The following is an 18,905-nucleotide window of genomic DNA, read 5'->3' as shown; positions in this document are numbered from 1 at the left end:
TTTGTTGTTTAATATATTTTACTTTCCTCCCTCCCTTCCTTCCTTCCTGGTACATATTAACATAAATCAACAACAAGTTAGAGTTTAAGTAGTGGCTTCTTTGTTTTTTAGTATGTAAAATAATGGTGCATCTGAAATCTGGCAGCTTAGAGTTGATGAAATAACTTTAAAGAAAAAGATATGTCCAGAAGACTAGGAAATTAAAACAAATCCCCCAAAGTGAGCAAAGGTAGTTTTTTAGTATGCATTTTTAAAAAGGAGACTGTTTATTGGTAGATTATGCATTTTCTGTTGATGGTCACATTTTTAAATTCTTCTAAATATGAAAGACCTAATGGGAGTTCTGGAAAACAAAGTATCAGTGACACAAAGACAAGCTTTTTAAAAGATGGTGTTGTTAAATGTTAGTTAATAATATATAAGCTGTAGGGGCTATAAATATATATACTACTTTCCTTAGCGTTGTCAAATTGCCATTAAAGTGTCTAAATACTTACTCTCAATCTCCATACTTACCTGTTTGAACTGTTAACAGTTTGTGTACCTGCACAGGTCCCAGACTATAGTTTGAGTAGCACTGCCCTGTAGCATTATTAAGTGACCTTCTTACCTTTTTAAATATAGTTGGTTTGAATTCTACATTGTCTCATATTGAGATTGTGACACCTGTTTTTTTTGTTTGCACCTGCCTGCTATACCTTTGTCCTTTCATTTTCAGCTTTCTTGAATCACTTGATTTTAGGCACACATCTTGTATTCAACATAAGGTTGAGTTTTACTTTCTGATTTGATATGAAAGCAGGGTTTAGACTTATGCATCTATACACACTATATATTTAAGGCCTATGCTGAGATTTAAAGTATTTCATATACTTTTCTTGCTGAAAGTTAAAACACGTAAATATATTTTATTGAACAGTATCTTAGTCTGTTTGGACTTCTATAACAAAAGACCTTAGACTGGGTAATGTATAAACAACAGAAATTTATTGCTCACAGTCCTGGAGATTGGGAAGCCCAAGGCACCATCAGATTTAGTGTCTGGTGAGGGCCCTTTTCTCATAGATGGTGCCTTCTTGCTGTGTCCTCACGTGGCAAACGGGACAAACAAGCTTCTTCAGACCTCTTTTACAAGGGCACTAATCCCACCCACATAGTCACCTCCCAAAAACCCACCTCTTAATAACTTCACCTTGGGGGTTAGGTTTCAACACAGGTATTTTGGTGGGACACCAGCATTTCAGACTGTTAGCAAACAGCATTTCTAGAAAGAAAATCAAAGTGATACAGTTGGAATATAGAACCCATACATGATAAAGATACAATCCCATTTTAGTAAAAGTCAAAGGCTCATTAAAATGACTGCATTGTGTTTAGTCCTTAGACAGGTGATCTTAGCTACTGTCTACAGAAGAAATATGTTGTGGATACAGCCTTGAGTCAGACATGGTTCTTGTCCTCATGGAGCTCAGGGCTTAGTGTGAGTAAATTTACATGGTAGGTAAATTCTGCTCTCTCATTGAGCAGACTAAATATCTCAACTGGATTGCTGATACCAGTTATTGTCCTAGAACTCAGTGATAAAAACAGTCTCTTAATTAAACTTGTCCAAATCCTCCTATAACTTGGCAATTTTAGGCAATCTATATTGCCTCCCCTCAGTGTTCATGAGAGATTGGCTCCAGGACACCCCTCATACCAAAATCCTTGGATACTCAAATTCCTTATACAAAATAGTGTATTATTTGCATATAACCTATGTATCTTCTTCTGTATACTTTAAATCATCTCTAGATTACTTATTAATGGCAAAAACCACAATTACTTTTGCACCAACCTAGTACTTAATACAATGTAAATGCTATGTAAATAGCTGTTATACTATATTGCTTTTTAAGTTTGTATTATTTAATGATATATATATACACATTATATGTATACACATATATGTTATATATATATTTTTTTCCCTTAACATTTTTGATCTGCAGTTGGTTGAATCTGCATATGTGGAACCTGAAGATATGGAAGACTGGCTGTACTATAATTTATATGACAAGTTCTGTAAAACAGATACAGTTATTTAATTCTTGAAGTAATTTTTTATTTCAACACTTACGCTACATCTGTAATGTCCTTTATACTTCAGGTTTTTCTGAAGCAAAAACATGTAAACTTATTTGGAATTTATTAGACTTTGCAAAATACTTTAAATGTGGATAAAAATTCCTTTAATTTCCCAGGGCTTTAAAAATTATTTTGCTGTAATGAGGTTTTAGAAAATAACACAGTATTATTTTATCCTTTTCTTAGCCTGTTTCTAGTGAACACTAAAAACAGACTTTTCAATTCAAGAAAAAAAAAAGAGAGGGTTCATATATCCTCATTATTTTTGTTATTTTAGTTCTCTGTAGTTTAGTAGAAGGTGTGAAAGTAAGTTTCACATAAGTACATAAGGTGTTAGAAATAGAATAGGAAGCATACTTGCTACCAAAGGACAGACTCAGAGAGATATAAGAACTTATTAGTAGAGTTGACCACACTAAGAATTGACTGTAGAATCGTTTGCTTTGATTGAAATAAATGAGGCCTTACATAGAAGATACACATCTTAAGCTTGCATATAGGAACTGCTTCTTGTCTGTGTATTCCCCAGCTCCTGAGAATGTCACCTGCACTATACCTGATGGCGTGCCAATAGATATCACAGTGAAGTTGATGGTCTGCCTTGTACATCTCAACATTCTTGAACCACTTAACGTATGTAACAAGATCTGCACTTGAGATACTTCAGATCAAATGCACCATCTGTTTTCTTTAGATGTCAAGAAATTATAACTTGACCCTAGAGTTTCACATTTCTTAATAACCAGGGAGGTAACAGTAGGCATCAAATAATTTTGTATGAATACATTATGAAAACTAAAATTGTTTTGCAATTGGGCTTACAGTAATTTATTTTTCTTTTAAAATAACAATCTAAAGATCATAATTTGAGATTGTCTTTAGACAATTTGAGATTGTTATTAGACAATTAGACAATTGGTAATAATTCTGACAGCTATTCTTTTTTGCTGACTTTGGACCAAGTATATTATTGAAAAAAAAAAAAGTACTTAGCATCTACTTTGTAAACCTTAGGATAAGGTATTGAGTAAAATATACAAATCCATACCCTCATGGGTTGGGATGCTTTTTTGTTTTAATGGGATTCGATAATAAAACAAATAAATAACATATACAGGACATTGGCTGGTGATAAGTGTTCTGGAAAAAAAGGAGGAAAATAAGGAATATTGGGGGCAGGGAAAAGTTGCAGTTTTCAATAGGGGATGAGGTGACATTTGGCAGGGCACCATGGTGCACACTTAAAATCCAAGCACTGGGAGGCTGAGGCGGGCAGATCTTTTGAGCTCAGGAGTTCAAGACCAGCCTGGGCAACATGGTGAAACCCTATGTCTACAAAAAATACAAAAAATTTAGCTGGGTGTGGTGGCACACACCTGTAGTGCCAGCTACTTGGGAGGTGAGGTGGGAGGATTGCTTGAGCCCAGGAGGTAGAGATTGCAGACCCTGTCTCAAAAAAAAAAAAAGGTGACATTTGAATAATGACCTGAAGGAAGTGAGGAAGTAAACCATGGGGATATCTAAGGAAACAGCTTTCCAAAAACATCAGCAGACACAGAAGCCCTGAGGCACAGGATGTTGTGCTGGTTAGAGGAAGAGCAAAACAGATTAGCTGTGTCTTAGTTCCCGCAATGCCTGTCTTTACACAGATCCACAAAATGTGTTCAATGGGTATGAGTTATTTAAAATAAAGATGCAGAAGTGAACAGAAAATTGATCATATAAAGCTGGTTTTATTAAGCCTTGCTCCTTTTCAGCTTGCCTCATATAAGTGATACGTAGTTTAAAAAGAGAGCTATAGACTTTGGGAGGCCGAGGCGGATAGATCACTTAAGGCCAGGAGTTTGAGACTAGCCTGGCCAACATGGTGAAACCTTGTCTCTACTAAACATACAAAAATTAGCTGGGCTTGGTGGTATGCACCTGTGATCCCAGCTACTCAGGAAGTTAAGGCACGAGAATCACTTGAACCCAGCAAGCAGAGGTTGTAGTGAGCCGAGATTGTGCCACTGCACTCCAGCGTGGGTGACAGGGAGAGACTTTGTCTCAAAAAAAGAGAAAAAAACCTATAGATAGATGTGCACGTTTGTAATGAATGTTTAACTTCAGGCTTTTATTTGTGGTCTAGCCTCTCTTGACAACACTAGTAGAACAGAATCCTGAAGATATGGGAGACCTATACCTAGATGTTGCTGAAGCTTTTCTGGATGTTGGTGAATATAATTCTGCACTTCCCCTCCTCAGTGCTCTTGTTTGCTCTGAAAGATACAACCTTGCAGTAGTTTGGCTTCGTCATGCAGGTAACACTTTTTTGTGGGAGGAAGAAGTTTTAATCATATAAGCAGCCAAGAACTTACTTTCCCAAGATGGTAATAATTATTATAGTGCAAGTATTTCTGGTTTCAGGGGAGTTTTTTGAAAGTCAGTGTTTTAAATTGTCTTGCTAGGCTACTCAGGGATTTCCCCATCACTAATGCTTTGGAGGAACGATTTACTTAATGATGCCAGAGTGAAGTAGAAGGACTCATTTCCCTTAAATGCCTGTCTTGAACCTGTCTTAACCATAGGCTCTGGTTTCTAGTAAAGGATTATCAGACTTGGGGCAAAATCTAATTTTGAAGAGTTTTTATAGATTTAATATGTTATTTTGGGAAAAATTAATATATTTTTCAATGCTCTTTGAGCCATACATGCTTAAAATTGGGTTTTATCAGCCATTTATTACACTGTGCCTAAGTCCATAGTAATCTGAAGTGAATCATTTAGACTGGAAAAAATAGCTTAAGAAACATGACTAAATCTTTTGAAGAAATACATGAAAGCAAAAAGTATTCTAATAGGATTTCTTATTGAGTTAACATAAAAGACGCATTAAAAATCGAATAGTCTTGGTTCCAAATACTGTGTGATGGCAGAAAACTCTAATGGCTCTTACATGAAAGCAAAAAGTATTCTAATAGGATTTCTTATTGAGTCAACATAAAAGACGCTTTAAAAATCGAATAGTTTTGGTTTCAAATACTGTGTGATGGCAGAAAATTCTAATGGCTCTTAAGTATTATATGATGACAGAAAGTTCTCTATAACTAGAGAAGCATTGATTGGCATTTTGGGTCAGTAGTGCACTCACATCATAGATATGAACTAGGAAAGAGAGCACTTAATGATTAAGATAACACTTTTCCGTTTAGATGAATGAATATGAATACAAATGTAATACCATCATGAAAAGTTGCATTATTTGTGAAATTTGAATTTTAAAGACATGAGCAGGATATTTGAGTTTTTATTGCCTTTCTAATTAGGGCTGTGATATTGAAACTGCTCCTGTGTTACTAATAGTATGTACTTTAAACATCCTATTTAGTCATGATTCTGATAAATGCTGTTTCCATTTTGAGCCCATGTGGCTTGACATGAATGAAAGGTAAAATCTCAGCCATCTAAAAATCGTAAAGAAATTTGGGATCAGTATATAAGAAAGATAATTAGAGGAATTCAGTGCTTGTAACATAACAAAATAACAAAATGTTTTTAAAGTGAAAAATGAGAAAATGTAAGAAATGTCACTGTGATGATCCATCCATATTAGTGTTCTTCCTTTATTATCAAAATTTAACCTAAAGATGATGGTCATCATCTAATAATAATGAAATTATTATTTTAAAGTAAAATGGGCTAATAAAACATACCTGTGGGTTACACTGGTCTGCCAATTGTGCGCTCTGGTTTATATATATGAAGATGTTTACTGTAGTATTATTAGAGTAAAAGTTTAGAAACAACCTAAATGGCAAATAATATAATTAAATAATCAATTTGATTACTATGTAACCATTCAAGATGCCAGTGAAGACAGTGTTTAAAATGTAATGCACGATGAATAAAGCAGAACCCTAAATTATATGTATACACTGATTACTCCTTAGCAATTTAAATTTATGAGAGATCGACTGATTAATAGAGATTAGGGATAGTTTTAAAGTACTAGAAATACGCATTCATTTCTTGTTATAATTTTTTACATTGCTGTATTTCTTTTAAAATGGAAAGTAATTTTGGCCAGTTTACAAATCTGTAGTTCATACTTATGCTTTATTTTAACATCATCTTAGAATGTTTAAAGGCCTTAGGCTATATGGAGCGAGCTGCCGAAAGCTATGGCAAGGTGGTTGATCTGGCCCCACTCCATTTGGATGCAAGGATTTCACTTTCTACCCTTCAGCAGCAGCTGGGCCGGCCTGAGAAAGCCCTGGAAGCTCTGGAACCAATGTATGATCCAGATACTTTAGCACAGGATGCAAATGCTGCACAGCAGGTGGGCCATGTCACATAGAGGGAAGTTTTTCGTGGTACATTATATTTTAGAACTTTCTCCTCAGTTAAGGATGTCTCTACAGCTTATATCCAAAATTTTATTTTAGTCTATTAAATTCAATGTTTTTGAAAAATGATTTTAAGTATTAGGTTTCAGCCACTTATTACAAATTACAGTTTTTAAAATATTGGCTCTTAATTATTGTGAAAGACCATAAAGCAAATGTTTTTAAAGTTTGGTTTTTAAAAATGTTTCTATGCAAATAAAACAATTTATAGAAAAGGAATCTTGTTAGGCTCATCATCATGTGCTTATTTGTTTAGGAACTGAAGTTATTGCTTCATCGTTCTACTCTATTGTTTTCACAAGGCAAAATGTATGGTTATGTGGATACCTTACTTACTATGTTAGCCATGCTTTTAAAGGTGGGTAATGATCTTTCTTCATGTTAGCCTTGTTGACTTTTAAAATGTTTAGTATTTCATTTAAACATAGCTTATACTATTTGATAATTGTTTTACTTCATTAAACTCAAACTTTTTAAAGTGAAAGATAAAAAAAAGCTAGAGATTATTGGTATATGACTGAAAGTTCTTGACAGTAGCTTAAGTGAAAATCTTCCCTAGTACATATTTAGAAAAGTGAGCACTATAGGACTATCAGATATTGGCCCTGTAGACAGAACTATGTGCCAAAATTACTCACTTTGCAAAAGTATTTTCCAGATCTAATATTCTTTCTGAGTCTGGCTTATTTGCAGGGAGGTAGCTCTGTGGGTGTGTCTCTGGGGATGTGTGTGTATACATGTTATAATGTTAATGTGAGTTGCCTTTTTTCTTTCTGAGGTGAGGAATGTGACCAAAATTCCTTTGGTAAGAAAAAAATAAGTCAGTTCATTCTAATTTTAGCTTTTTAATGTAGTAATTTGGTTTTTTTTTTCTTACTGAGGGAGCTTTCAGTCTTGTGGCACCTGTGACCCATAGGTTTTCTTTAAAAAATTATTATTTAGAGCTGGGTATGGTGGCGTGTGTCTGTGGTCCCAGCTACTCGGGAGGCTGAGGTGAGAGGATCGCTTGAGCTTAGGAGTTCAAATCCAGCCTGAGCCAACATAACAAGACTTTTTCTAAACAAAAAAGTTATTGTTTAAAAAATCTGAAATTTTCATCTTTAATTCAGGTAGCAATGAATCGAGCCCAAGTTTGTTTGATATCCAGTTCCAAGTCTGGAGAGAGGCATCTCTATCTTATTAAAGTATCGAGAGACAAAATATCAGACAGCAATGACCAAGAGTCAGCAAATTGTGATGCAAAAGGTAATAACTTCATTTGCATTATGTTATATAAAATTTGGCTGAATTGAAAAAGACTCATGAAGTAATTAATTGAAAATACCCTTTTCAAATAAAATGAGATTTTCTAATCTAAATCTCTCACGTGTAATAAACTCATTCAGTGTTAAAAAGGAAAGGCTAAATGTAAATACTTTAAGTTAAAAAAATTCAAAGGAAAGCATCTGCTTGGATCTTCCTGTGAAAGAAGTAAAACAAAACTTTGACTTTTTAAAAAGAAAATATATTTTAAGAAATTTGTGTAGATTAGATGACAGTATAGATTATTTGTCCAGAGACCTCACTTATATATATTCCATTCTCTATGAAATAATTTTTAACAAATGTAGCAATAGTCATAGAAACTCTGAAAATAAGTTGCTGTGAGACCTAGTCTCAAGTAATATAACTTTAAAAGACGACAGCTTCTACCTCTGCAGCTTGTGTTTTCAACCATGTTTCCTTATGTTGTATTTTTCTCTCTGTGTGATCTGCCTGTTTTCTTTCAGTGATTCCTCACTGGAGGTCCATGGTTAGTTTTTCTTAGGCTCATAAGGTTTTGTTTTGTTTTGTAAATTTTATCATGGTGAGGATCACATTACACTGGTGTACCAGGATAGACATTTCATCATCTTGCTCTGTTCTCTTCAGTTATTATATTTAAGGATTGTGTAATATTCCATTGGATAGTGGTTCCATAATTTATTTAATCATTTTCTTATTTTTTGGCATATGATCACTTTTGACAATTTTCTTTTATAAGCAGTAATGTAGTGAGCATTTTCATAGATACAGATTTGTCCATATTTTGATTGTTTAGGATAGATTCTCAGAAGGAAAATTATTGGATCAAAGACAGTAAAATTTTTTATGGCTTTTGATATTTCTTAAGGGCTATAAAAGGGAGGCTTTTTACAGAGAACTAAGGAAGAGAAGGAGGTTGTTAAAGAGACATTTTAAGGCAGAGAAAATTGAGATCAGAAAAAGATAACAACAACTTGAATCTCAAAGTATGAATTTGAAGTCTTTTGCTAAGCAAACATTTGAATGCCCATATGTATGTAATCCTCTATCACTGGGGTCCCCAACCCTGGTACCAGTCCGTGGTCTGCTAGGGACTGGGTCGCGCAGCAGGAGGTTAGTAGTGGGTGGGCAAGCGAACATTCCCACCTGAGCTTCCCCTCCTGTCAGATCAGCAGCAGTGTTAGATTCTCATAGGAGCGCAAACCCTATCGTAAACTGCCCATGCGGGGGATCTAGGTTGCATGCTCCTTATGAGAATTGAATGCGTGATGATCTGTCACTGTCTCCCACCACCCCCAGATGGGACTGTCTAGTTGCAGGAAAACAAGCTCAGGGCTCCCACTGATTCTACATTATGGTGAGTTGTACAATTATTTCATTATATATTACAGCATAATAATGGAAATAAAGTGCACAATAAATGTAATGTGCTTGAATTATCCTGAAACTATCCTTCTCATCCCCGGTCCATGGAAAAATTGCCTTGCATGAAACTGGTCCTTGGTGCCAAAAAGGTTGGGACCACTTCTCTATGGGACTGCAGTCATAGAAAGTACACTTGTTCTACCCTGGAGGAGATATATCCTAGCTAGCATGGAGAAATGCAGATGGAACTAGCTGGAACTTGTAGAGAACAAGTCCGAATCAGATGCCTGGGAATGCAGGTGGTTAAACTGGCAGAGTAGAAAGAGGTAGTATTGAAGGAGTGTAAGCAACCACCCTTTCTCATCTTTGTCCAGAGAGCACTGGCAACAATTTAGGCTCATGGGTATTAAGCTTATCTTAAAATTGATTATGTGAATTTTTCTAATATTGCTATTTCTGGAAATGCAGTGTCCTAACTGGTTTTCATTGGTCTCATTTTAGCAATATTTGCTGTGCTTACAAGCGTCTTGACAAAGGATGACTGGTGGAATCTTCTGTTGAAGGCCATATACTCCTTATGTGACCTATCCCGATTTCAAGAGGCTGAGTTGCTTGTAGATTCCTCATTGGAATATTATTCATTTTATGATGACAGGCAAAAACGCAAAGAACTAGAATACTTTGGTCTGTCTGCTGCAATTCTGGACAAAAATTTCAGAAAGGCATACAACTATATCAGGTGACTTCCCAGTTATTTATTTTAGTTAGATTCTTTAATAGAGTAAGTAAATGTACTTTGATTTAGAAGCTACTTTACTTTTGGCTGTCCTATTAATAAACTGGTTAATTCAGTTCATTGGTGATTCTCAGAGGCAGCATATGAGAAGATGCACTCTAGGACCAGACTTTCTGGGTTCAAATCCCAGCCCTGATGCCTACTGGCTACGTGACCTTAGGCTAGTTAGGTAATCTCTAGTGCCACAGTCTTCCCACTTATAAAAGATTATCATAATACTACCATCTCATAGGGTTATGATGAAGGTTAAAGGAGTTGTTATGCCTTCTAACAATGCTTGGCAAATATTATCATTATTATTATTATTATTATTCTTTTTGAGATGGAGTTTCAGTCCTGTTGCCCAGGCTGGAGTGCAGTGGCATGGTCTTGGCTCACTGCAACCTCTGCCTTCTGGGTTCAAGCGATTCTCCTGCCTCAGCCTCCCAAGTAGCTGGGATTACAGGCATGTGCCACCAGGCCCAGCTAATTTTGTATTTTTAGTAGAGACGGCGTTTCTCCATGTTGGTCAGGCTGGTCTTGAACTCCTGATCTCAGGTGATCCACCCGCCTCGGCCTCCCAAAGTGCTGGGATTACAGGTGTGAGCCATCATGCCCGGCCAATGCCTGACAAATATCATTATGAGTTATTATTCAGTACTGCAGCTATAGTGGGCAAGGAGAGAAAAAGTGAAACCTAAACCACTTCTGTTTTAGTTTAAAAGTTTTGTTGAAAGTAGAAATAAGATGTAGAAACACTAAAGCAACATTTTCTGGGAAAAATCTTTTATTGCGTAGGAGAGTTTTGCTTTAAATAGATTGAAACTGTCTGCTTTTCCTTGTTAGAGGATGGTACATTTCAGTGCTGGTAGGACAGCACTGAAGGGTTTCATTTTTAGAAATCAGGAAGATTTTTACATTATTTTCTCCCTTACCCTCTTCCTGCAATTTTAGGATAATGGTAATGGAAAATGTCAATAAACCCCAGCTCTGGAACATTTTCAATCAAGTTACCATGCACTCCCAAGATGTACGACATCATCGCTTCTGTCTCCGTTTGATGCTGAAAAACCCAGAAAATCATGCCCTGTGTGTCTTAAATGGACACAATGCATTTGTATCTGGTAGTTTTAAGCATGCGCTTGGTAAGTGTCCTGGCACGTGACTTTGTAGCGCATAAATAGTGTGGTGAAGAGCCTAGCCTCTGGAGTGGAACTGTCTGGGTTAATTAGCAGCCCCACTGCGACAAATTATTCTACCTCCTCCTGTCTCAGTTTCTTTATCTTTAAAATGGAGATAATAATTGGACCTACTTTGTAGATTATTGTGAAAATTATATGAGTCAATATAAAGAACTTAAAACAGTGCCTGGCACATATAGTAAGTGGATATAGTAGCAAAAATGGTAATAATTACTAATATTAATATTTGTTATTAAGCTTTGGTTGTAAAAGGCTGATATAGGTCTTATAAAATTCATTTTAAAGGTCAATTCTCCCTTCTTAGGCCTATTTATTTTTAAAATGATTTTTGTTAATTATGGATGCTTTTGTCACCTGATTTTAATTTGCTATATGCAAAACGTATTCAAGATTTGCTGAAAGTTCATTCCTTTAGGAGATAAGTCTATATTAAGGTTTATTTATGTAGTGCTTACTAATTCTAATTAAACTCAAGGAAACTTCATTAGTCATTTATAATAAGGAATTTCTGTAATAAGGAATCAGAAGTAAACAAGTATTACTTGCAGAGTCTCCTTTAAAAAAAAAAGAAGCAAACAAGTGGAAAAACAACTAAATGTTTAAACTTAAAATTAGGCATGCATGTCCGACTGCCTAAAAGCTGGTGTTGCCAGATTTACTTCTTATGAGTAAACTATGGTTTTTGGCTATTTAATACTTTCATGATTCCTTGTGTATGGCTAGTATTTTTATCATTGTTCATCCAGTAACCTCAAACGTCAGATGTTGAAACATTCCTCTTTTGTGTGTGCTTTGTGGAATTGTTTTATATTAAGAAAATATAAATATTTTATTTTCCTATATTAGAAACTTTTACAAAAGGTTAAGATCACAGACAAACGGCAGTGTACCATCTTTGCTGCCTAAGAGATTCTGTGGTGCCGTTCCTTCCAGAATAGAAGCCAGAAGGAATAGAAATTTTCATCTATATGTGATACACTATATGTTATTCCTTTATGAGAAAAACTTGCTTAAATTCCCCTACTGCATATGATTAGGCTTTTGACAAGAGATGATTGTATATATGGAATACATGTAATTCATAAAACCCCAAATTCTTATTCTGTTATTGGATACATTTAGCTTTTTCAGAAAAAACAAAATAGTTGCTACATTTGGGAAAACAACACCCGTAGTCTAAAAAACAAAGCAAAGCTTTCCTCTTCTCACCTCACCTCCATGATCCACCACATTTGAATTTATAAAACAGATCAACTGATTCTACGAAAATGTTCCCCAAAACACACATCCTCTATTTTCAAAATAGATTTAAGGTTATAAAATAGATTTAATGACTGCAGCTGATAAATTGTTTATTTTGGAAGTATTACTTTACATGGAAATGTCTAGCTGTGCCTAGAAAAAGTTAATTTAGTTCCTCATATTAATCTTCATGGTCAGCATACATTCATGGGGAACTTGTTCTAATTATATTTTATACATTGTTTTAAAATTCAGATTAATAGGTCTCTGGTTGATATTTTAGAATGTCCACCTTATGTATGTTAAAATCAGTAATGTTTGTTTAGCCTTAAAAGTGTTGAAGAAATAAAGAACTCTGTTCTTGTCACACCGTCTGACACCACTGCTCGTTTTCCAGGACAGTATGTGCAAGCCTTTCGCACTCACCCTGATGAACCTCTCTATAGCCTCTGTATAGGCCTGACCTTTATTCATATGGCATCTCAGAAGTATGTGTTACGGAGACATGCTCTTATTGTACAGGTAATTCATTCAAATTTCTCGTTACTTGATTTGTTTCTTAAAAATGAATATACTTAATACTTTTTTTAAAAATCCTGCTTCAAAAGTAATACACAATGCTCAGTACACATGACGGGAGTCCCCAACACTTCCCCCAGTGTTCAGCACTCAGCGCATAGTTATACTCATGGTTAAGACTTACTGCGGCGATATAGTAAAGGTACACAGCCAGATCTTTAGGGACAAAGACACAGGCAGAATCTGGAGGAATGCACTGGCAGGCTTCCGTATATCTGGTGTCTCAAGGTCTCTAGCCATCTTAGGTACTGAAGATTCACTTAAAGTAGTTTAAACAAAATAATTATACATCCAGTAATATGATTGTGCCTGTTTCCTTACACCATCACCAACAAATTGTTCTTTTAAAATTTTCTTTGTGGTTCTTATCATAATTTCAAATTATGTTTCGTGTTATCTACTTTAATAGCATGTCTCTTCTAATAAGAGTATAAAGTCCAAGAGATCAGAAATCTTGTCTGTCTTGTTCACTACTCTGCCTTCAGCACTTACATTTCTATGATTTCATTTTTGTATGTTTGATGTTTCCAAAATGATATGGTATAGACATGTCTTTTATTAAATAGGTGAGAAAGGAAAGAAAATGTTGACTCGAATGGAGTTGCAGGGTCTAGTAAGGGCCTTTTGTTTCTTTTACAGTAAAATGGTTAAAATAAAGCCTGCATTAAAACGGTGATGACAGTTGAAACTAGGTATGGGTTCATTAAGGTGGTCTCTTTACTGTTGTATATTTGAAAATTTCTATAATAAGTTTTTTAAAAAACCTGAAAAACAGAAACTTCTAAATTTTTCCTTTTTTATATTCTATCTACCTTTTCCTCAAAGCTTCTTTTTCTTCCTTATTGGATACTATTTGCTGTATTAAGTAATGTAGGATTATGTATAAATTAAATGTAGTGAGCGCTCATTTTGTGCCAGGAACTGGGGACATAGCAGTGAGTAAGTACACAGGTGGAATTTCTTGCCCTCATAAAATTCTGGCAAAAATTGATAGGAAAATCTTATGGATTAACTCATTAAATATGTAAAATATGTAGTTTTTGGGCTTTATAGGACAAAAATTCATGTACTTCAAGGTAATATGGAAGCTAAATTTCAAATTACTTCTATAGTTAAATAGGTTTCAAATGGTTGGCGGTAGAGATGAAACAAGAGGTAATCAGTATATGGAAGTTCATTGGACTAATCTCTTTTGTGTATGTTAAACATTTTCCATAAAAATTTCTGAGAAGCAGATTTTATTGTAAATAGCGTCGTTTCTGAAACTGTTCTCTTATTTTTCTTTCTTCCTGCTACAAGACTATAGTTTTCTGTTACACTACCTAAAAAAATTTTTTTTTATGGTTTATTATCTTTCTTACCTTTATATTGTATTAAAAGTAAAATCATTCATGTTTCCTCACTTCTACCTTTATTTAATATTATATAGACAGTAAGTACATTGGGCCCTTTAGTGATTAATTTGATTTAAATGTTTGAAATATAACAAAATGTTGGAAATGTAACATAATGTCAAAATAACTCTTTTCTTTTCCATTTAAACTGTGTGTTTTTGGCTGGGCACGGTGGCTTACACCTGTAATCCCTGCACTTTGGGTGGCCAAGGTGGGTGGATCATTTGTGGTCAGGAGTTTGAGACCAGCCTGGCCAATATGGTGAAACTTGGTCTCTACTAAAAATACAAAAATGAGCCAGGTGTGGTGGCATGTGCCTGTAATCCCAGCTACTCAGGAGGGTCAGGCAGGAGAATCACTTGAACCCAGGAGGTGGAAGTTGTAGTGAGCTGAGATCGCACCACTGCACTCCTGTGTGATAGAGCAAGACTCCATCTGGGAGAACAGAACAGAATAGAACAATAGAATTTGTTTTGCAGTTTTTAAATTTGATAATTCACCGTATCTATAAAATAAAGTGGTTGCCCACATTGTCTAGTTTTTAAAATCACTAAATATTATTTGAATAGTCTTTCAGATTATCCCCTTGAATTTGTTAAACATTTCTTAAAGAGCAGCAAGTAATTCCATTATTGTATTAGAGGACCTAGAGGTTCATTTGCATTACAACAATTCATCTGAGATTCCTATTCCTTTTTTCCTCATATTTTTGTCTTTAAATTTGTCTTGTCATTTTTAACTATGAAGACTTGATATTTCTTTGCAATTAACAGTCAAATAGTCTGCTGGTACTTAAGAGAGCTGTGTGTTTCAGTGGAATAGAGGTCGTAGTCACACAAATAGGTTATTTTATTATGCAGAAAGTATGATTTGTATACTGACCACGAGTATTACTACCCCTAAATAATTCATTTTTATTATTTACCTATTTATAAAGGAAAATTTGTGACCACTTAACTATATAGCAGATCTAGAGAATAATTACATTTTATATTCTATATTCATAAATTAGTTGATTTATTCTTAATTATCTGGTCATATATTTGATTACTCAGGACTCTTGGACCTTTGCAATTTGTAATTTCAGTGGATGATAAAAGCGGAAGCTGTATTAAAAGGGAAAGTGAATATGAGAAGAGGTAAAGAAACAAGTTGTTTTTTGGACTGTGTGACCCACAGGGAGTCAGCGTCATTGTAGCTGTGCTCTGAAATAGTTTCTCCATAAATCTTTGACTCAGAAGCTTTCAGGAGAAAAAAATCCAGTTTTTTAGGTTAAGAGGTTATTAAAGTCCTGAGAAGTAACTTATAAAAGGTAAAATTTACCCTAAAATGTTAAGTATACTCAAGTGAATTTGCTCCTGAGAGGAAACCTTTGTACATTATCATTATTTTATATCTTGCTCAAGCTTTTAGGCATCAATCTCACATCAAAAAGTTTATTGGCCTATAACAGCACAAGCCAACTTGAAATTATTTTTTAAAAGTTTTGTGTACTTGTAGATTATGAATCTCTGGTAGCTAGTTGTAACGTTTGGCTTTGTTTTCTGTGAATATTTATCCCTGGCTAAAAAAAATTCTTACATCTTCAAAAGAGCTATAATGTTGACACCTAACTATACTGTAATACTACACAGTAATAGGACACTAAGCAGATATGTTTTTAAAAAATATTTGTATTTTCAGCACCTGGTAATGCAGTGGTCTAGTACGTCGTTGTCAAATCAGTGAAATATTGAATTATCTTTCTCTTTTTGGTTAGGGCTTTTCCTTTCTTAATCGATACCTCAGTTTACGTGGGCCCTGCCAGGAATCATTCTACAATTTGGGCCGTGGCCTTCATCAGTTGGGGCTGATTCATCTTGCAATCCACTATTATCAGAAGGCCCTGGAGCTCCCTCCACTTGTGGTAGAGGTATTGTACATTTTTAAAACTGAGACACTTCATCTGTCTGTAGATAAGTGCAGTTAGCTAATTCCAGACAGTAAATAATAGTTTCTATATTAAAATGTATTTTCTCTTATTCAGTACATTTATGTAATTATGTTCAGCAACAGTTAGATCTTTCACATCTGAGCCTCAAGACTTGACCAGCAACCATGTGAACATATACAGCTTGTGGCTGTGAGCATTTTAGTTCCCAAGGTAGTTCCTATGCTTTACAGACAGGAACTGGTAGACATAAAGTCTGAATATTGAAGAATATTGTGACTGTTTCCAAGTGTAACTCACATGTTTCTTTATAAAGATGAAAGACCAGTATTAATGTAGTTTATTTTCAAGATAGGGTAGTGTTGCCAGTACTATGATGATCTATGTTTAAAGTCTGATTTTTATTTTAAATCCTGAAATAGGTTAATTTTTAAATATATTTTAACATAGCACTGTATTAGAAAAAACTTTAAAAACTCATAATCCCTGTATTCCCTCACAATTGTTTTCTATTACTGTTCAGTTTAAACAAATGAATATATATTTTTATACTGATGCTGTTTTTATATATATACTATTTACGTATTGTATACATATTTATATATGTATGTCATACATATATTTATATATGCATATGTATATGTATAAATAGGTATATATGCATATTCATATATACATTTTTTTTTATATGTATAAAAACACTATTGTTTGTTTACTCACACCATTTATTCATCTTTGCATTTAATACTCTAGCCCTGTCAATATTACTTGAGGCAGTTTTTCAAATACACCTAAGAGGTTGTTTATTAAAGGTTGTTTTATACAGTGTTATTTCATAAATATTGTTAAATCTTGTTACTTGAGCTTTATAGGTATCATTTTTAATTGTTGCAGATTTTTTTTTTAGTTGACTCAAAGTTTTTGTATTGGGGAAGATTAGAAACATAGGTCTAATCTATTCCATTGAATTCATTGCTTTGTTATATATGTGGGAAAAACTATAATACCCCTGAGGTAATATTGTAGTCAGTTTGTTGTATCCCTCCTAAACCTACACTTTATATGCCTTTCCATAATAGCATAGGAATTTTTTCCCATCTGGTCATTGGTGTTCATTTAATATTATGTTATTTTTACACAGAGAAGTTTTTTATGAAGTCATACATATCTTTCCCTTTATAGTTGCTACTTTCGCTATCATGAAAAGGACCTTTCCTACTCAAGATTATATTATCCCATTGTATTTTTTCTTTTATGGATTTTTTTTTTTTTTTTAACTCTTAAATCCAAAATTCATCTGGCGTTTATTCTGCTGTAGTTTGTGGGTGAGACTTTAAATTACTGGCTAGACAGTTAAAAATATTTGATAATAACTGTTAACTGAATCAGCATTGATCCAAGGTATATGCATAGTTTTATAATTTTTTTTAGTATATGAGCTTTAATAGCTTTTGAAAACTTACACTTATAACTATTAATTTGCCATAAAATTGTCCTGATTGACAGTTGGAAATATTAAACATAAGGGTATCTTTTTCTCCCTAGGGCATAGAAGTTGACCAGTTAGACTTACGAAGAGATATTGCCTACAACTTGTCTCTCATTTATCAGAGCAGTGGGAATACCGGAATGGCTCAAAGGCTTCTGTATACCTATTGTTCTATATAAAGCACCGCAACTGAGAATGGAGTAATGGCAGCTGCTGTGTAAGGACCAGTATCTTCTGTCTCAGGGCTTATTATTCGTAACTCCAAAACAGAAATGACAATTTCAGAATTACCTAACACTGTATTTATTTTTAATATGTAATAATTATCTTGTGGTATATATGCAAAATTATTCCTACAAAAATTTGTATATTCTGTCATTTTCCTTTCGCATTCTATAGTGAAATTGTTCCCAATGCTGAAATGGACATATAAGCCTTTGAGCTAGCTTGCAGTTGAATACACTATTTTTAACTCACTTTAGCTTTGTATTTAATACTATAGCTCTGTCAGTATCACATGAGGCAGTTTTTCAAATACGTATAAACAGAGGTTGTTTATTATTAAGGGGAAGACAAAGTGGGACTCTTGATGATGTCATGACCATGATAACTAAGCACCTAAGAAAATTATTTAAAATAGTTATGTCGTAGGTGGGAGACAAATAATTTAGTCTTTTACTTTTCACCTGCATGTATCTTAGCTACCTCAACTGAAACATGGGATGCTGGGCTTAATTCAAAACATATTGCTCCAAGGCAAATAAAAAAATGCTTCATCTATATTTGTGGTTGATGAAAAAATAGAGAAGAGCTTGTTCAATAACAGGACATGGCTTCCATTTCAAGATCACAAAGAATATAAGACTGGGCAAGTAGTATATGTGGAATAAAGGACATACTCCTGAGTAAAAACACGACATAAAAGCCTTTTACTCATCTCCACTATTGCATGTTTTTGAATTTAAGTTAACCATACTTTTTAGATACACTGTTAGCTTAATAACAATTTTTTTTTTTTTTGAGACAGAGTCTCGCTCTGTTGCCCAGGCTGGAGTGCAGTGGCCGGATCTCAGCTCACTGCAAGCTCCGCCTCCCGGGTTTACGCCATTCTCCTGCCTCAGCCTCCCGAGTAG

At 34.5% G+C, this 18,905-nt stretch overlaps 1 protein-coding gene across 1 annotated transcript in view; it reads left to right on the top strand.

Moving 5' to 3' along the window:
• Positions 1-18,554, top strand: part of GTF3C3 (general transcription factor IIIC subunit 3) — a 34,702-nt gene extending 16,148 nt beyond the window's left edge. Inside the window, exons 9-18 of the mRNA XM_025404970.1 lie at positions 2,657-2,760; positions 4,256-4,427; positions 6,243-6,445; positions 6,769-6,870; positions 7,622-7,757; positions 9,663-9,900; positions 10,891-11,081; positions 12,778-12,902; positions 16,113-16,265; positions 17,829-18,554. Coding sequence (XP_025260755.1) covers positions 2,657-2,760; positions 4,256-4,427; positions 6,243-6,445; positions 6,769-6,870; positions 7,622-7,757; positions 9,663-9,900; positions 10,891-11,081; positions 12,778-12,902; positions 16,113-16,265; positions 17,829-17,951 — 1,547 coding nt within the window. The 3' untranslated portion in view covers positions 17,952-18,554. The remainder of the gene's footprint in view (positions 1-2,656; positions 2,761-4,255; positions 4,428-6,242; positions 6,446-6,768; positions 6,871-7,621; positions 7,758-9,662; positions 9,901-10,890; positions 11,082-12,777; positions 12,903-16,112; positions 16,266-17,828) is intronic.
• The last annotated feature ends 351 nt before the right edge of the window (positions 18,555-18,905 follow it).

The sequence above is a fragment of the Theropithecus gelada genome, chromosome 12, assembly GCF_003255815.1.
Source record: "Theropithecus gelada isolate Dixy chromosome 12, Tgel_1.0, whole genome shotgun sequence".
In the NCBI taxonomy this organism is placed as follows: domain Eukaryota; kingdom Metazoa; phylum Chordata; class Mammalia; order Primates; family Cercopithecidae; genus Theropithecus; species Theropithecus gelada.
Note: the sequence above shows the minus strand (reverse complement) of the source record. Positions and strands in the feature narration are given on the sequence as shown.